Source organism: Oryx dammah, unplaced genomic scaffold (genome assembly GCF_014754425.2).
Source record: "Oryx dammah isolate SB20612 unplaced genomic scaffold, SCBI_Odam_1.1 HiC_scaffold_29, whole genome shotgun sequence".
In the NCBI taxonomy this organism is placed as follows: Eukaryota; Metazoa; Chordata; class Mammalia; order Artiodactyla; family Bovidae; genus Oryx; species Oryx dammah.
Window position 1 is genome coordinate 8,165,849 of NW_024070213.1, and position 16,623 is coordinate 8,182,471.

General features: G+C 42.1%; 1 protein-coding gene across 4 annotated transcripts in view; it reads left to right on the plus strand.

The window, feature by feature from the left end:
• The window catches only part of MRTFA (myocardin related transcription factor A), a 203,289-nt gene that overhangs the window by 133,065 nt on the left and 53,601 nt on the right, over positions 1-16,623 (plus strand). Inside the window, exon 1 of one of the 4 annotated variants that reach the window (XM_040233241.1) lies at positions 6,564-7,268. The exons of the other annotated variants lie outside the window; for them this stretch is intronic. Coding sequence (XP_040089175.1) covers positions 7,061-7,268 — 208 coding nt within the window. The 5' untranslated portion in view covers positions 6,564-7,060. Of the gene's footprint in view, positions 1-6,563; positions 7,269-16,623 lie in introns of those variants that run through there. 4 annotated transcript variants of the gene reach the window in all.

Consider the following 16,623-nt stretch of genomic DNA (forward strand, 5'->3'; position numbering starts at 1 on the left):
CATCAGTCTTTCCAATGAATATTCAGGACTTATTTCCTTTAGGATGGACTGGTTGGATCTCCTTGCAGTCCAAGGGACTCTCAAGAGTCTTCTCTAACACCACAGTTCAAAAGCATCAATTCCTCTGTGCTCAGCTTTCTTTCTAGTCCAACTCTCACATCCATACATGACTACTGGAAAAACCATAGCCTTGACTAGATGGACCTTTGTTGGCAAAGTAATGTCTCTGCTTTTTAATATGCTATCTAGGTTGGTCATAGCTTTTCTTCCAAGGAGCAAGTGTCTTTTAATTTCATGGCTGCAGCCACCATCTGCAGTGACTTTGGAGCTCAAGAAAATAACGTCTGTCACTGTTTCCATTGTTTCCCATCTATTTGCCATTGATCTTGCCATTGATATTCATTTTTTGAATGTTGAGTTTTAAGCCAGCTTTTCACTCTCCTCTCACTTTCATCAAGAGGCTCTTTAGTTCCTCTTAACTTTCTGCCATAAGGGTGGTGTCATCTGCGTATCTGAGGTTATTGATATTTCTCCTGGCAATCTTGATTCCAGCTTGTGCTTCATCCAGCCTGGCATTTCACATGATGTATTCTGCATATAAGTTAAAGAAGCAGGGTGGCAATATACAACCTTCACGTATTCCTTTCCCGATTTGGAACCAGTCTGTTGTTCCATGTCCAGTTCTAATTGTTGCTTCTTGACCTGCATACAGATTTCTCAGGAGGCAAGTAAGATGGTCTGGTTTTCCCATCTCTTTAAGAATTTTTCACAGTTTGTTGTGATCCACATAGTCAAAGGCTTTGGTGTAATTAATAAAGCAGAAGTAGATGTTTTTCTGGAATTCGCTTGCTTTTTCTGTGATCCAACAAGATATTGGCAATTTGATCTCTGGTTCCTCTGCCTTTTCTAAATCCAGCTTGAACATCTGGAAGTTCTTGGTTTAGGTACTGTTGAAGCCTGGCTTGGAGAATTTTGAACATTATTCTCTTAGCGTGTGAGGTGAGTGCAATTGTGTGGTAGTTTGAGCATTCTTTGGCATCGCTCTTCTTTGGGATTGGAAGGAAAATTGACCTTTTCCAGTCCTGTGGCCACTGCTGAGTTTTCCAAATTTGCTGGCATATTGAGTGCAGCACTTTAACAGCATCATCATTTAGGATTCGAAATAGCTCAACTGGAATTCCATCATTTTATTAATTGTTCTTATCTAAATTTAACTGAATCGTGGATCTCTGCAGCCTGAGTTTATTTCTTTTTAAATGTCCTAGGAAGTGTTGATACTTTCTTTGCAGTAGAGTCTTGATAAATTTTTTTTGGTCATTGAATAATATCAGTCTCAGGTTAAGATGTTTGATGGACTCTCGTCTTTTTAAAATTATGAAGCATTGCAAATTGGAATTGACTCTCTGAGCATAAGGAGTTCAATAAACTCACTATCTTAGAGTTCTTCCTGGCGATCCACTGGTGTAGACTCTGAGCTCACAATGCAGGGGGCATGAGTTTGATCCCTAGTCAGGGGACTAAGATCCTGCATGTTACAGGGGATGCCAATAAATAAATAAATAAACTCGGGACCTTAAAGGGCTAAAGCTCCTTCCAGCTGGCACGTTACAGACACCATGTCGTTCAGTGGCTGCCCTGCGTGTACTGTCCTCAGATTGGGTCTTGTCTGTGTCTGTATGGACTAGAGAATTGACGTCTGTGACAGAAAACGTGTCGCCCTGGGGAGTGAGTGGCCACCGAGCACCCTGAATTCTAGGGAAAATGTCTGGAATTGCAGCAGAATTAACATGCAGTATACTCTTGCTTCAGTGGAGAAAAGTAAAGGGAGGTAACCTTGTGCTGGAGGAGTTCTAGCAGCTTTTGACTTTGAAAAATATGAAGAATCAAAGACATACGATAAGAATCAAAGACAATGAAGTAATGAGAGGGAGCCAGCAGAAATGTAGTTTGACATCGGCTAATAGGTTTTTCCCTGGAACTGTGCACGCCAGTTTATAATACGGGCAGCTTGTTTGGCTGGTGGCATCTGGGCTGCTGAGGAAGAGCAGATGGTGGTATGTGATAGGCTAGCACAGACTCTTGGATTCCTTGCCTCATTGGCTCAGCACTCCACTACCTAAAGGGAAGAACCTGCCTTTGTGGTTTCTTTAGGCTCGTCTTGCTGATACACAGCGCAACCTGGAGACCTTGAAGCTGAAACGGAACACAGTGGGGTTGTCAGTGGTTCCAAAGCTTCTCTAGCTGCTACCTTCCCTGTGCCCTAATGACAGGAGGGGCCTGGAGGAAACTAGCTGCAGAAAGGGGGTCCTCTGTAGCATGAGGTGGGCAGAAAGATCCTGGGGTTCCCTGGAAGGGTGACAGTTACCTCCAGAGCACTGTCTGTATAAAGAAGGACTGTAAACCCCTAAAGAGAGAAAGAGGCATAAAAGTGCGGTACTCTTTCTGTTTATAAATGTAGACTTTTACTTCAGTTTAAAAAAAAATGTAAATGGTACTTGAAATTCTTCTGTTTGGGCTGAAGTATCACTGCCTGGTTTCACTGTAGAGGGAAATTTAAGGACGAGGGTTTAAATAAAATCCTTTTGGCCTTTACAGTCTGGGGTCCCAAGGGAAGACAGTTTCTTTTTGTGTTGTACAAAGTCATTTGTAAAAACTAAACATTTTAAAAAGATGGTTAAAACATTTTTGAGTATGTGATTGTAGGAAGGTTGCAGCCTCCTATTTTTTTCCTCGAGAAGCATGTGTGCCTCTTTCTGTCAAGGCGTCATTGCTCAAAGCCACATCCAGTTAGAAAACTCTTCTGTCTCGGCCTTTCTGTTTCAGAAAGTGGTGCCCGCAGCCCCGGTCAGCCGCTCCCCAGCAGCATGCCGACTGCTTATCCGTGCTCTTCGTTGTCTCTGGTCTTTGCATGACTCAGTGTTAGTCAGAGTCCAAACGAAGGGATCCCAGGGGAGGTTGTGACTGGCTCCCTTTTTTGGGTGATAGCTTTCATTTAATTTACTCGGTCATGTAATGTAGGCAGATATCAACAGTTTGAGAAATCCTAAAGGAACATCAGTTCCAAGCACAACATCTTTATAAGAAAACAGTTGTGAATTCACTAAAATGTGAATTTAGTTAAACAGATTTTTATACCTTGTTCTCCCTATTTTCTGCTCAGAATAATTTTGTCTATTTAATGGGAGATCGTGGGCTGCCCTAAAAGTGGAAGACTGAAGTTGAACAACAGTGAAAAGAACCATTTGCGGAACATTTTCTGTACCTGTGGCATACTGATTGTTGATTGATTGTCTCACTAAATTCACCCTAAAACCACATGAATTTGGCGATGTAATCCCCATTTTCAGGAGGAATGGAAGCTCAGAGACGTTAAGTGACTTACTCAAAGCCAGACTGGTGGTAGGTGGTAAAAGCCAGAGTTTGAACAAAGATCTGTCTGGTTCCAAGTGTAAAGCTCAGCCTCCTGTCACATTGCCGCTATCATGCTTCAGAGGGTAGAGAATCTCAGTAGATCTCGGACAGAAGAAAAAGCAGCCTGGTTCTCTGGCCTGCTTTGGTGGTTCATTTGCTCACTCTCTGTGTCTCCCCTTCTTCCCCAGCACCTAGCATGTGCATAACACACACTCAATAAATATTTACTGAAAGAACAAGTGTGTACAATTAACCGTGGAAAATGGAAGTGAACGGACATTTTTGTAAAATTTTTGCAACTATATGCTCTATTTGTAAGTATAGTAAAGTACATCTTAGACTAATATTTATCAGGTTTATTCATGGCACATAAAGATATTTGAATAAGAATAAAACATTTACAGTTCTGTATGATTTTTGGAGATTATCAAGAGCCTGACCTCTCATTTCCCTCCTCCTAACCAGCCTCCCCGCTGCTAGTCTTGATTCTCTTTATTTCACACTGCTGTTAGATTGCCCTTTCCTTCTCTCTCTCCTCCATTGCCCTAGAAATTATTGTGACATCTTTGCTTTTGTACATTCCTCTCTCTTTGATTGCAGTTCCTTTCTCCATCTTTTTGGTTTGACTTTAAAAACAAAACAAAGCAAAACATTCAGGTCTTGGCTTGCATGTCTTCTCTGAGTCCTTCCAGCCTAATTAGTTCCCTTCTTTATGTTCCTGTCAGAGCACTTGTTGTGCTGATGATTGTAGAACTGGGTACACGTCTGTCTGTTTCTTTGAACAGCCTGTATTGTAAGCTCCATGAGGGGAGTTAATAGAATGTTTTTATGTCTGTGCCATGGTACCTGGCTCCTGGTAGGCAGATAGTAAATATAGAATGAAAACCAAACGGTGTAGCTTGCACAGTTGCACCATACATCTTATAGAACCATTCCATTTTAGAGATGGAGCCTCTCAGCTCTAGCCCCTCCCGTTTAGAGATGAGGATGATGCCCTGCAGTCCTACAACTAAGTAATTAATAATTAGCTGCACAGCTGAAAAACAGAGCTCCCGAGTTCTAGCCCAGTGTCCTTTATTTCTTTGGATTTTTTTGCTTTTTATAAAGGCAGTAGTTGTTTAATGTGGAAAATTTAGAAGATACAGATAAACAAAAGGGAAAAGTAGCAAATAAAAACAGCCACCCTCCAGACATGTTTATCTGTGTGTTCTGTAACTGTGCAACGACAGCAGCTTGCATTTGTCGAATCTCGTGTTTAGAACAGGCACTATCATAAGTGCTTTGTAGGTATTTCATCATCTATGATAGCACTCCTATGGGATGAATACTGTTATCCCCATTTTCCAGATGAGGAAATGAAGGTGTATAGATGTTATCTCAATGTCATACAGCTGGAAAGTGGTAGAGAGAGATAAGATTTAAACCCAAGCAGTCTAGCTCTAGAGCTTATATTCTTAACTATGATTCCATTCTGCCTCTATGCATATTATTTCATAATCTTTTTTTTTTTAACTGAGATCAGTGTATATACAGTAATGGGCATCCTTTCTAGGAGTACAGTTTAGTACATCTTGGTAAAAGGCAAGCAACAACCACAACCAAGAGATAGACTATTTCCATCAAAAATACTCCCAACTTCTGGCAACCACTGATCTTATTTCTGCCCTTACAGTTTTGCCTTTTCTTGAATTTCATACGAATGTGTGGTCATTTAATGTGTGGCCCTTTGTGTTTGTCTTATCTCCCTTAGCATAGTGCTTTTCAGGTTCATGTATACTGCCGTCTATACTAGTAGTTCAGGGATTTTTAAAAAAATCACTGAATAATATTTCATTGTATGGATATACCACAATTTTTATTCTGTTCACAAGTTAAAGGACATTTGGATTTTTTCCCCCTAGTTTTTGGCAATAAAATAAAACTGCTCTGAATATTCATGTACAGTTTATGTGGTCATGTGTCTTCATTTCCCTTTGTTTAAATACTCAGGAATGAGATTACTGGGTTGTATAAGTTTAACTTTCCAAAGTGACATTATCATTTTGCATTCTACCCAGTGTCTGAGAGTCCCAGTTGCTCCCCATCCTAGCCAGCAAATTATTTCATCAGTAGTATTTGTATTCTGATGCGGGCTACCGTCCATGGGGTTGCAAAGAGTCAGACATGATTGAGCAACTTAACACTTTCACTTTTTCATTAGCCAAATAATTATCTTCGCATAGTCTTGTTGGGAAAAGTTGTTGCTTAAATTAAGGATTTCTGATATTTTTTCTTTTTCATTTCCCATTTTCTTTCCTTTCCATTTTACAAATGTTTATTGATCATCCTGCCATGCAAGGGGGTGGATGAGGATGAGTGAGTCTACTCAGAGCCCTCCAGTTGGTCCCTGGAGTGGAGGCTGTGCACGTGATGGTGATGCTGTAGATTATTAAATGATTCTTAGACTTCACCTGTTTTCCTGTTGAAACAAAGTGCTCTGCATGGAGGTTTTTGCTTCTGTGTCTCTACCCTGTACGCCTTGCACAGCTTTCAAGTGCTTATGAACCTTGTGAGGAGAGGAATATGGTGCTACATGGGGCACCAGCTGTGCCTCCAGCCTTTCACCACCACCTGCTTCAGGTGGACATGCCAGGGAGTATCATGGTGGCAGCTGCTGCTATAATGAGCTGGGTAGGTTTTTCAGCTCGCTCTGTTAGTACAGTCGCCCCAGTTGCCTCCTCAGTGACTTGCATGATGGGACTGTGACATCTAAAGAGCAAAATCGAATGGTGAGAGAAATTGAGGCCGACGAGGAAAGAGTGTGGCTCTTACCTATGGATCTCAGATTCGGGGCTGCCACTGTTGTTGCAATGCGCTGTCTCTGACATCAGTCAGCTTCTTAAGAGGCTTTATTTTCTTTCTAAATGAGCAAGTCAAGTATGTCTCAAGCTGTATCTTTTTTTGGAGATTTTTATCAGCAAAATACTTTGCTAAGAAATGTGTCTGTTCACCCATTTCATTCATTCATTGGGCACCTTTACTAGCTAACCGTTGTTTGTGGTTCCCTTGTTAGCGTTGTGATATGGCTTGTTTCAAAGTAAATTCTTTCTAAGTTTTTCTCTTAGTATCTTCCTTTCCTCCCAATTTGATATCTTTCATCTATAAACATTTTAAAAGCAAATGTCAAGTGAAATAAAATAAGTATCATAGCTCCTTATCCACTTTGGTGCCGACTTTGCACAAGAAAGGAGGGAGGCGGAGAAGAGAGCACTCGGTCATGTGATGCTGCTTGTCTGGCAGAAGCGTTTTGGTTCTGAGCAGAGAAACCAACTGTTTACTATTTTGGGTGAATGAGGTTGGTTGGTTGCTACGAGCATTTTCTCTCAGGGAACCCTCCTGTCTTCCAGCTCTACACGTCGAAATCATCCCAGTGCTGCTTTTTGGCATTTGGGCAGAGGAGGGAGGTGTCTGTGTCGAGGCCCAGTGCTGACAGGAAGAAATGTTTTCCAGGAGACTTACTGATTCTGACCTTCTGCTGTCACTGCCTTTAATGCCACACTCCCTAAGTAAACTTGGGATCTGGCTGTTCTTGCAGCCCCGAGGGCTGCAGAAATGAAGTACCCACTTTAACTAAAAGAGCCATGCCAATCAGATCTACTGCACATAATAAATGGACTCTCTAAAGAGCGAGGGCAGGAGGATGAGTTTGTTGCAACACTGGCCTTTGGAGTCTCACCTCTCCCTCAGTGTGCTGGAGGAGAGGGCCAGGATCTATCAGCCCACCTGCAGGATCTTGCCGCTCCCATGGATTGTCCTGAAGCCGGGGAAGGAGAGCCGCTCAGCCATGTGCCTGGCGCCTTATCACAGTTTACGGGAAGGTTGGCATATTTGTCCCTTGGGGATTTGCATGTATTTTTCGTCTTCTTCTCTGTGTACTGCCGTCTTTTTCATCCCTCCCTGTTTCTCTATAGCCATGCACACTTTGACTGTGGATGGTTTATTCTTTGGATGGTTTTTATTGAAGCTTATTGAGCACTTAGCAGATAGACAACTGAGCAGGCCCTGTAGGGTGTATTTCATGGCCTGATGGGACAGTGTTTAGGATGTTTCACTTTATTACTCCTTTCCTTCCACTCGTATCAAATTGGGATTATGGAAGAAGGAAGAAAAGTCTTTTCTTTAGTAAGGTGGGATTCTTCCCATGTATGTAGATCAAACAGTGTTTTTATTAGTAAAACATACACTGGCCATGCGTACTATACTAATCAATAGGAGCTGTTGATGATGACTTCAATTTTTCTGTTAAGTACTGAAAGCAGATAGATAACCTCTAAGAGCTTGTAACACTAAGACACCATAATTTAAAATAACACTTGAAAGGTTTTTATTTATATTGCATGTTAGTTGGTTAGGGTGAACAGTTTGAACTAGGTTTACAGTCTTTTTAGTAATTGCAGAATTAGAATCATATCCAAGTCTATGGAAGATACCAGAAAGCTATTTATAAGGGAACACCCATAAGGAGTTTTCCTTGAGACCATCTCTTAGAGTTCTGGGGGGAAAAAAAATACTGAAACTGCTGAAAAAAAATCTTTCAGAGGGTTTCTTGGTTATGAAAAATAGAAAGATACAGACTTGATCCAAATCTATCAAATGGGGATGGAAAAGAATTATTAACATTTACCCTCTCCTAGCTTGGAAATCTTCTATTATCCATTATCAGAATTTAAATACAATCTCTAGTATTGGTCACATAAATTCTGCTTCTCTAAAAACTTGGATATAACTTCTGAATATTTGAGATTTCTTTGGGACTTTACGAACATTTGACAGGATGAGTAGAGCATGTGGCATCACAATGAATGAGTTCATTGAAGAGGACATGAGTGTTGATTGGTGCCCGGTTTGCAAAGAAAATACTTTAAAACACTGGTTGAGAAGCAGTTGATTTCTCTTTGAATATCTGGATGTGTTCTGGACTAATGTTGAGGGAACACCATGACAACATTAGTGGGAAGACTGAGAGGCAGAGACAATATGACTCAGGACTTAAGACTTTGTGCTGCTGTGCTGACTTTTTATATTCCAGGGGACTGTGGTGTTTTAGATGCCCAGTCTGATCATTAAGAACATCTTTAAATGCAGGAGTATATAGGAAATAGAAATACAGAGTTCTTTTCATAAGTAGGATCAGAATGGTAGTTTTAGACAACTGTCCTAAGCAATTGACTGTATGTTTTTCTGGCTTTAAACCACATTTAAGACCTCCCCGCCTTGGGGGCCTTATATGGTTGCTGTGATTGTACATGTGTGATAGACTTAGCCTATTCTCCTTTTTCCCCTCCAAAATGCTTAGCAAAGTGCATTTATACACGTGTGTATTTGTGTTCAGTTGTGTCTAATTCATTGAGACCCCATGAACTGTGGCACACCAGGCTTCTCTGTCCATGGAATTTTCCAGGCAAGAATGAATACTGGAGTGGGTTGCCATTTTATACTCCAGAGATCTTCATCGGACCTGTATCTCCTGCATCGGCAGGCAGACTCTATACCACTAAGCCACCTGGGAAGCCCAGTATTTATTCATAGAAGGTGGTTGATATGCGTTAGCTGAGTCTGTTAAGGTTATTGTGCACTAGAGGGCAGTATCATGCCCATAAGCAAAATGCAGTGTTTGTCCCTAAGTGATAGATTTTGAGCACTCTGTCCTAATTCAGTTTTATTCAGTCTCCTATTAATAATTATAGCCTTCAGAAAGAACTCACATCTTTTAATTGTCAGTGATATTAATAACCTTTTCACATAATTGTCTTGAATTAGATTCAAAATATGATGTCGGGAAGATCCCCTGGAGAAGGAAATGGCAACCCACTCCAGTACTCTTGCCTGGAAAATCCCATGAACTGAGGAGCCTGGTGGGCTATCGTCCATGGGGTCACAAAAGAGTCGGATGTGACTTCATGACTAAACAACAGCAACAATGATGCTGGAACAGGAGACTGGTGAGATTCTTACTGGAAAGAAACGTAGTACATCTAAGAAACAACTGGCCAAGGCATTAGGTGTCAGAGATTACTTCCTTGAGGGCAGAAGCCTTTTTATGGTAGACAGCTAGAGCTCGACCCTGAGCCAGTAGTCAAGAACCTGAAGTCCTTGGTTTGATCTTGCCAGTGAGGAGCTTGGCTAAATGACTCTAAGCTTGGCAGACCAGTTTCTTTCATTGTATACTGAGTATATTGGCTCTCCCAACTGATAAGATTGTATGTGTGAAAGTAGCTTTGTAAAGTATTATATAAACATATTGGGTTATTTTCCTTCTTAATTCCTACCTTTTACCAAGACATGTACATAGTAAGTGTTGATTATATTTATGACATTAATTTTTTACATTTTATGTAAAGCATTTACTCTGTTAAAGGTGGCTGAGAGAGAGATTGATGCAATTACTCCCACCTAGAATGCACACACTGAGAAGTGATTATTGTCACAGTAGTTTGGTTAAAATATATCCTGTCTTTTGATGTTATGCAGCTTTAAAATTGGGCTTCCCGGGTGGCTCAGCTGTAAAGAATCCACCTGCCAATGCAGGAGACATGAGTTCAATCCCTGGCTGAGGAAGATCTCCTGGAGAAAAAAAATAGCAACCCATTCTGGTATTCTTGTCTGGGAAATCCCATGAATAGAGGAGCCTGGCAGGCTCCAATCCATGGGGTCACAAGAGTCAGACAGGACTTAGCAACTAAACAGTAGCAACCACAAGCCTTAAAATTAACTATATGTGATGTATGTGTGTGTAAACTATGTATACATATAGTTTAGATTCTTTCTCAGTCTCCTCTGCAATGGATTTATCTTTGTGTATCTTCTACCCTTCTTAATACTTAAAATATTCAGAATGAGTCAACTATTCTGAGTGTTTTTTTTTTTTAAACTCATTATAGAAAACCAGGTTTTGGAAATATGTATTAGGATATGTTCTTACAAGGTGTATGGGTTAGAAAAGGAGCAGTTGATTCTTGAAGGAGGATAGGGTAGTGGTTGCTTTTTGCTGAGAACAGCCATCAGCCTGGAGCCTTCTCCAGTAAATCATTAATTAGCTGCATCAAATAAAATGTTCAGCTGAAGTTCACGCAATCTCACAGTTACTAAACACTCTTGCCAAAGAGAGTTGCAGTCCTAATATCTGCAATCGAATCACTTCCTGTTCAGGCTTGCAGGTGGGGGAAGCTGTCTGAAACGGCAGTCCTGTAAGATTAGTTATAAAGAGCATGCCTTGGTGAGAGCGGCCTTAGTGATATAAAGCGACAGTCTAGCAAGTGGGGGGCTGGAGAGGCTACCCCAGGATCCCGGGACTAACCAGAATTTGAGGTATAGATCAGGATATGCAAGCCCACTCCTGTGGGGCCACCTAATGAAAGCTCTTCTGGGGCATTCAGATATGTGCTGAGCACACTCGGGCACAGGGCCAGGCAGATGGCACATTCCTGCACCGACCTTCGGAGGCCTGCCAGGCTCCAAAGCTAGCGTTGGAGGCGTGGCTCTGCTCTGGAAGTGGACAGCCTGAGGGCCTGCGTTTCATCCAGTGTCTGGTCCTCCCCGGTTGAGGGGACGCCCTGGGACTTGGTTTGGTCTTCGAGTCTGCCTAGGGGTTGGCACATACACTCATTCCCTTGCCCCTGCTCCATCATGGAGTTGATTTTCATTGTCTGCACAGCCCCAGAACTGCCTCACATCCTCTAGTGATTCCTCCAGACTGGGGGTGACCCAGGTTAGCCTTTGTGATGCCGCAGCTCCCCCTAGCCCTCCCCGAGCCTGTCGTCATTGACCCGCATTTTTAGGTTTGACTAAACCTTCCATCGAGAATAGGTGGGGCTCAAGTGAGGCTGCAGTCACCCGTCCCTTTATTTTGCTTTGGTGCATCCCTTGGACTGTGTAAAGGAAATTCGGGTGTGATACACAACTTGGGCTTCACCTTACCCCCTCCCCCCGCCCTTTTCCTGTTGCCCTTTTGATTTGTTTTAATCTGATACTGAGCCTCTCCTCCCCCCAGTCACTCACCAGTGGAGTCTCCGAAGCTATTTCTGTCGGTTTAATGATCCCCAGCTGTTGCTGTAGTTCTGGTTGCTTTCATGCCCCAGAGAGGCAGAAGAGCCGGAGACAGAGGGGTCTTGCTTGTGTATCACACAGTGTGTCAAACACGTCGAATGCACTTTTCTGAAACAACTAAAAGGAGACTTCTTAGGGAAGGGTGTTATTAATACTGGGATGATTTGAAAGTGCAGGAGGAAGGAAGCTATAAGCTGGTATCCGGGATAATTTAAAAATAAGCATTCTGCTAAAAGGCGTGGCACCCTCTGCATCACTCAGAATCATGCTAGAAGGTGCGGTGTGTGGTCACTGGGCAATCAGTTGGTTACTTTGCATTCTACTTCCATTTTAGTTTTGGAGCTGCACTGTCCCCTCTGATCCATGTTGTATGTTGAAGAGCCAAACTTCTAAATTAAAAGGAGGTTTCTGTGATGGGGAAAACAGAGAGAAATCATTCCTGAAGTGGCCAGAAGGCATTGATTTCAGTTCTGCTTTAACTTAATGCAGGTTTGTTTTGTAAAATTCTGCGTAAAACCTGCAGTAATGAAACGCTCCACTTGCAAACCTGGCCACAGAAGCTTCAGGAAATAGAGTTGCAGTTCTCCTAACAACCTGACCGCCCTTAGAGTTGCTTACAGATTTACTTCTGTGATGTCTTTACTAAGTAAACCTGGGGGGATGGGGCATGGGAAAATCCTACAGTAGATAGATGGGCTACTGGATTTTAATAGACTGGCTTTTCTGATCTTGAGAATTTTAACTCTTCCAACAATTTTACCTGATAGAGTTGTAGCTTTCACACCTCGTATGCTACATGAAATTTAATTTTATGGATCTCGTTCTTCTGCAGAAAAGAATTTTGCTGGTGTTGTTCAGTCGCCCAGTTGTGTCCTACTCTTTGTGACCCCAGGGACTGCAGCACGCCATGAGGGGCCTACCTGCCCCTCAGTTCAGTTCAGTTCAGTCGCTCAGTCGTGTCTGACTCTTTGCATTTCCCAAAGTTTGCCCAGCTCCATGTCTATTGCATCAGTGACGCCATCCAGCCATCTCATCCTCTAACACCCTCTTCTCCTTCTGCCCTCAATCTTTCCCACATCAGGGACTTTTCCAGTGAGTTGGGTATTTGCATCAGGTGACCAAGTACTTAAGCTTCAGCGTCAGTCCTTCCAATGAGTATCCAGGGTTGATTTCCCTTAAGATTGATGGCCTCCTTTATCTCAGTCATGATTATCCTACCATGTTGTGTGTTTTCAAATCCATATTATAAAGATACAGAAGGAATAAATGCTCTAATATAGTTTTAAGAGAAAACTTTTGGGGCTCACTTCTGGCTTGCTGTGGAAGAACTACCCTGTTGCAAGTTTTGAATCTGTTCACCTGTCACCTGCCCACAGCAAAGTTGGGTGCAGAATGTCAGCACCAGTTACACAGGGCGTGCACGCTCAGTCACTTCAGTCATGTCCAGCTCTTTGTGACCCCATGGACTGTAGCCCGCCAGGCTCCTCTGTCCATGGGATTCTCCAGGCAAGAATACTGGAGTAGGTTGCCAAGCCCTCCTCCTCCAGGGGGATTCTTCCCGACCCAGGGATCGAACCCACGTCTCCTGCACTATAGGCAGGTTCCTTACCACTGAGCCACCTGGGAAGCCCCCACCAGTTATACGGCAGGGAAATAGCAAGTGAGATTTGAAGCGGCCCATGTTTTCTGGGTGAACGTGCAGAACTGATGTGACAGGACAAGTGCTGTGCCTTTAATGCTGGAAGGGCTTGTTCAGATGGCCCTGCCAGTCGAAAGGAAGCACGTTCCCAGTTCATCTCCATCCTTTCAGACGTGTGGCGCAAGTACACGCTATTCCCAGGTCTTCCGTGATAGGTTGTTTGAGCACTGCCTTGTTGATCCTCCGGCAAGAGACTAAAGACATTGAAGTGGCTGGCAGTTTGCAATCTGTCTGCTGCAGTTAGAAAAGATCACTTCAGGAGTGTAATGAGCAACTAACCAAAATGAAATGGTGAGCCTCAGGTTTTTGAGGACATGGGAGATTAATTTATTTGCTTCTGCTGCTGCTAAGTCACTTCAGTCGTGTCCGACTCTGTGTGACCCCATAGACGGCAGCACACCAGGCTCCCCCGTCCCTGGGATTCTCCAGGCAGGAACACTGGAGTGGGTTGCCATTTCCTTCTCCAGTGCATGAAAGTGAAAAGTGAAAGTGAAGTCTCCCAGTTGTGTCCGACCCTCAGTGACCCCATGGACTACAGCCTTCCAGGCTCCTCCATCCATGGGATTTTCCAGGCAAGAGTCCTGGAGAGGGGTGCCATTACCTTCTCTGATTTATTTGCTTACTTATGTGTAATTATTAGTATCTTTGCCATGACTCTGGCATTAAATATGATGTAATAGAAAAAGCACAGACTTTGGGATCAGACCAACTTGTGTTTGAACTCTAGCTCTACCTCTTACTAGCTGTGCAAACAGTAATTAACCTCTTTGAACCTCTTCTTCGTCATCTATAAAATAGAGGCAGTACATACCTTAAGTAGCTGCCGAGATTGAATGAGTCCCTGTAGTAGGGTGTCCAGCTCAGTGACTGCATAGTAAAGTTCAGCGTGTTCAACTCATTTCTTAAGTCTCAGTTTCTTTCTCAAGACAAGTCTTTTCTAACTTTGGTGCCTTTGCATTTGCTATTTTTGTTGCCTGGAATACTCTTTTCTGCAGATCTTTTCATGGTTTCTCATCTTATCTAGATTTCTGCATCTGTCTCCTTAGAAGGGCCTTGCCTGTGAACTCAGTATTAAATGACCACCCAACCTCTCTCTCCTTCCTCTTATTCTACTGTATTTTTCTTCATATAATGTACCACGTAAGTTATCTAACTTATTTACTATGTTTTCCACAGTAGAACATATACTGTGTGAGGGCAGGGATGCCGTCTGTCCCTATTACCGCTATATCACCTGACACGATGCCTAGCGTATTGTAGGTTCATGATAAATACTAGTTTGATCAATGAATGAGTGAATCAACACAGAACCTCCCTAGTACCAGGAAAGAGCCCCTGGCAGGTTGCAGAGAGGTAATTGTACCAGGAAGCAGGTGCTCTCTGCCTGTTCAGAATGGATGTTCTCGCATCTGAGTTCCAAGTGGAAAGTGGGCCTGTGGAGTTCTCTGGGATCCTACCAGGCTGCCTCCCACCTCTGGGAGGAGCCCCTTTGAATGACCTTTACAGGTGACCACTGTTGTCTATAGTCTCTGTTACTGTTGGAATTTGAATAGAGGGAACCTCTTCAATTCTGGAGTTCTGAAATGCCATATGCCACTAGCTGACATCACCTGGACTTTCCCCTAGTTCATAAGGATATAGATCATTTTTTTCCAGTCACATCATTCAGATAACACTATTAATACACTGTCATTTTTAAAAGTGTGGAACTGATGTGTTTTGTGGAAGAAGAGAAGCACAATATATAATAGTGGTTATGAGCTCAGGTTGTCGATTGAGATAGAGCTGGGTTCCAGTTTCTGCTTTCTACCCTTTACCTACCCTCTGACCTTGGGTAATTGCTTAATTTCCCTAAGGTTCAATCTCCTCATCTACAAATAGTATAATTATACCATCTTCCACATAGCTTTGTTTCAGGAATTAAATAAGATCATGCATACATGTTTTCACCATTTTATATGTATTATTACACAGTACAGAGCCCTTTTATTTTTCATACTTCAGTAGTTCAAGTTAAATTTTCACAAGCTTATCTTTTGTAAATTACCAGATTTACCAACCCAGGAGAATACCTCATCACTGCCTGTCTCTCTGCTGGTATTCAGATTAAATAGAAGATATTTATCTTTTTTTGATAATATTATTTCTGATTTCTAAAGCAGATTATTTGAGAGATAATTTAACTCATTTACACATTGTTTAGAGAGATAAGAGAGACATTTGTGGGATTTTGAAAGGGTTGAATGAGCATATCAATAAAATAGTGACTTTGGTATGTGTAATTTTTAAAGAATTAGGTATTCCTGTCTTCAAGTCTTCAATGTTACATTATTGTTTATTGTGTTTGTTTATGCCACAAATCATTTTATAATTTGAATTTATTAGACTGTTACTTGTTACAACTAATCATTTATAGAAATTAGTAACTTTTTTCTGTCCAACACATGGGAGCACTTCAGTTTGAAAAACCTGACTCTGGATATGTTTTCATACATCTTTCTGAAAGGAGAGTCAAAGTCATAGGTTTCCAAAATAAACTTTTTGTTTTGGAATAATTTTGCACTTACAAAAAGGTTGCACAGATAGAATAGGGAGCTCTCGTATACCATTCACTGGCTGCCCCAAATGTTAGCATCTTGCATACCTGTGGTACATTTGTCAAAACTAAGATTAACATTGGTTACACTGCTAAGTAAACTCCACGCTTTATTTAGATCTCATTTGTTTTCCCACTCGTCTCCTTTTTCTGTTCCAAGATCCAGTCTAGGATACCGCAGTGCATTTGGCCATATGATTTTTAGATGGTGGATCAGTAGGATCTCAGAGAGAATCAACTTTTCCTTCTCTCTTGCCTCTACTTCCTCCTTTTTGTCTTTACTCTGGATCTGACTTTTAGCGGGTCCTTCTTTCTCTGGCAACAAATAAAGGGACCCTTCTGTGTCCGTTAACCACTGTTTTGGTATTGACAGCTCAGAATTTCAGGCACGTGCTTTGAACACTTACTGTACATTTAATTTTATTAATGAACGAATGCTGATTCTTCTGCCTTTCTCTGTCTCACTCTTCATGCATACCAGGTCATCTGGAGTCTGGGAACAGAGCGTGCTTCTTCACTCACTGCGTGTCCCAGAACTGCCTTCCAGAAGCCTTCCAGAAGGAAGCAGTTATCCCCTCCTCTTCTCTCTTCCCGTTCCCCCTGCCTCACACAACTTGGGGTGATTTTAAACAAGGAGGTTTTCATATAAGGCCCTTTTACTCTGCAAAGTAGAGGTTCTCTCTGGGGGTATGGTACCAGGTTACACTTCTAGCAGTTCTTACTCCTGTCCAAGAGAAAAGCTATCTGATATAAAGACCTCTAGTGAGACATTTATAGTCTGTGATACAGTTTTACAAAGAACTTTTCACATACATGAGATTTTTTGGAACTT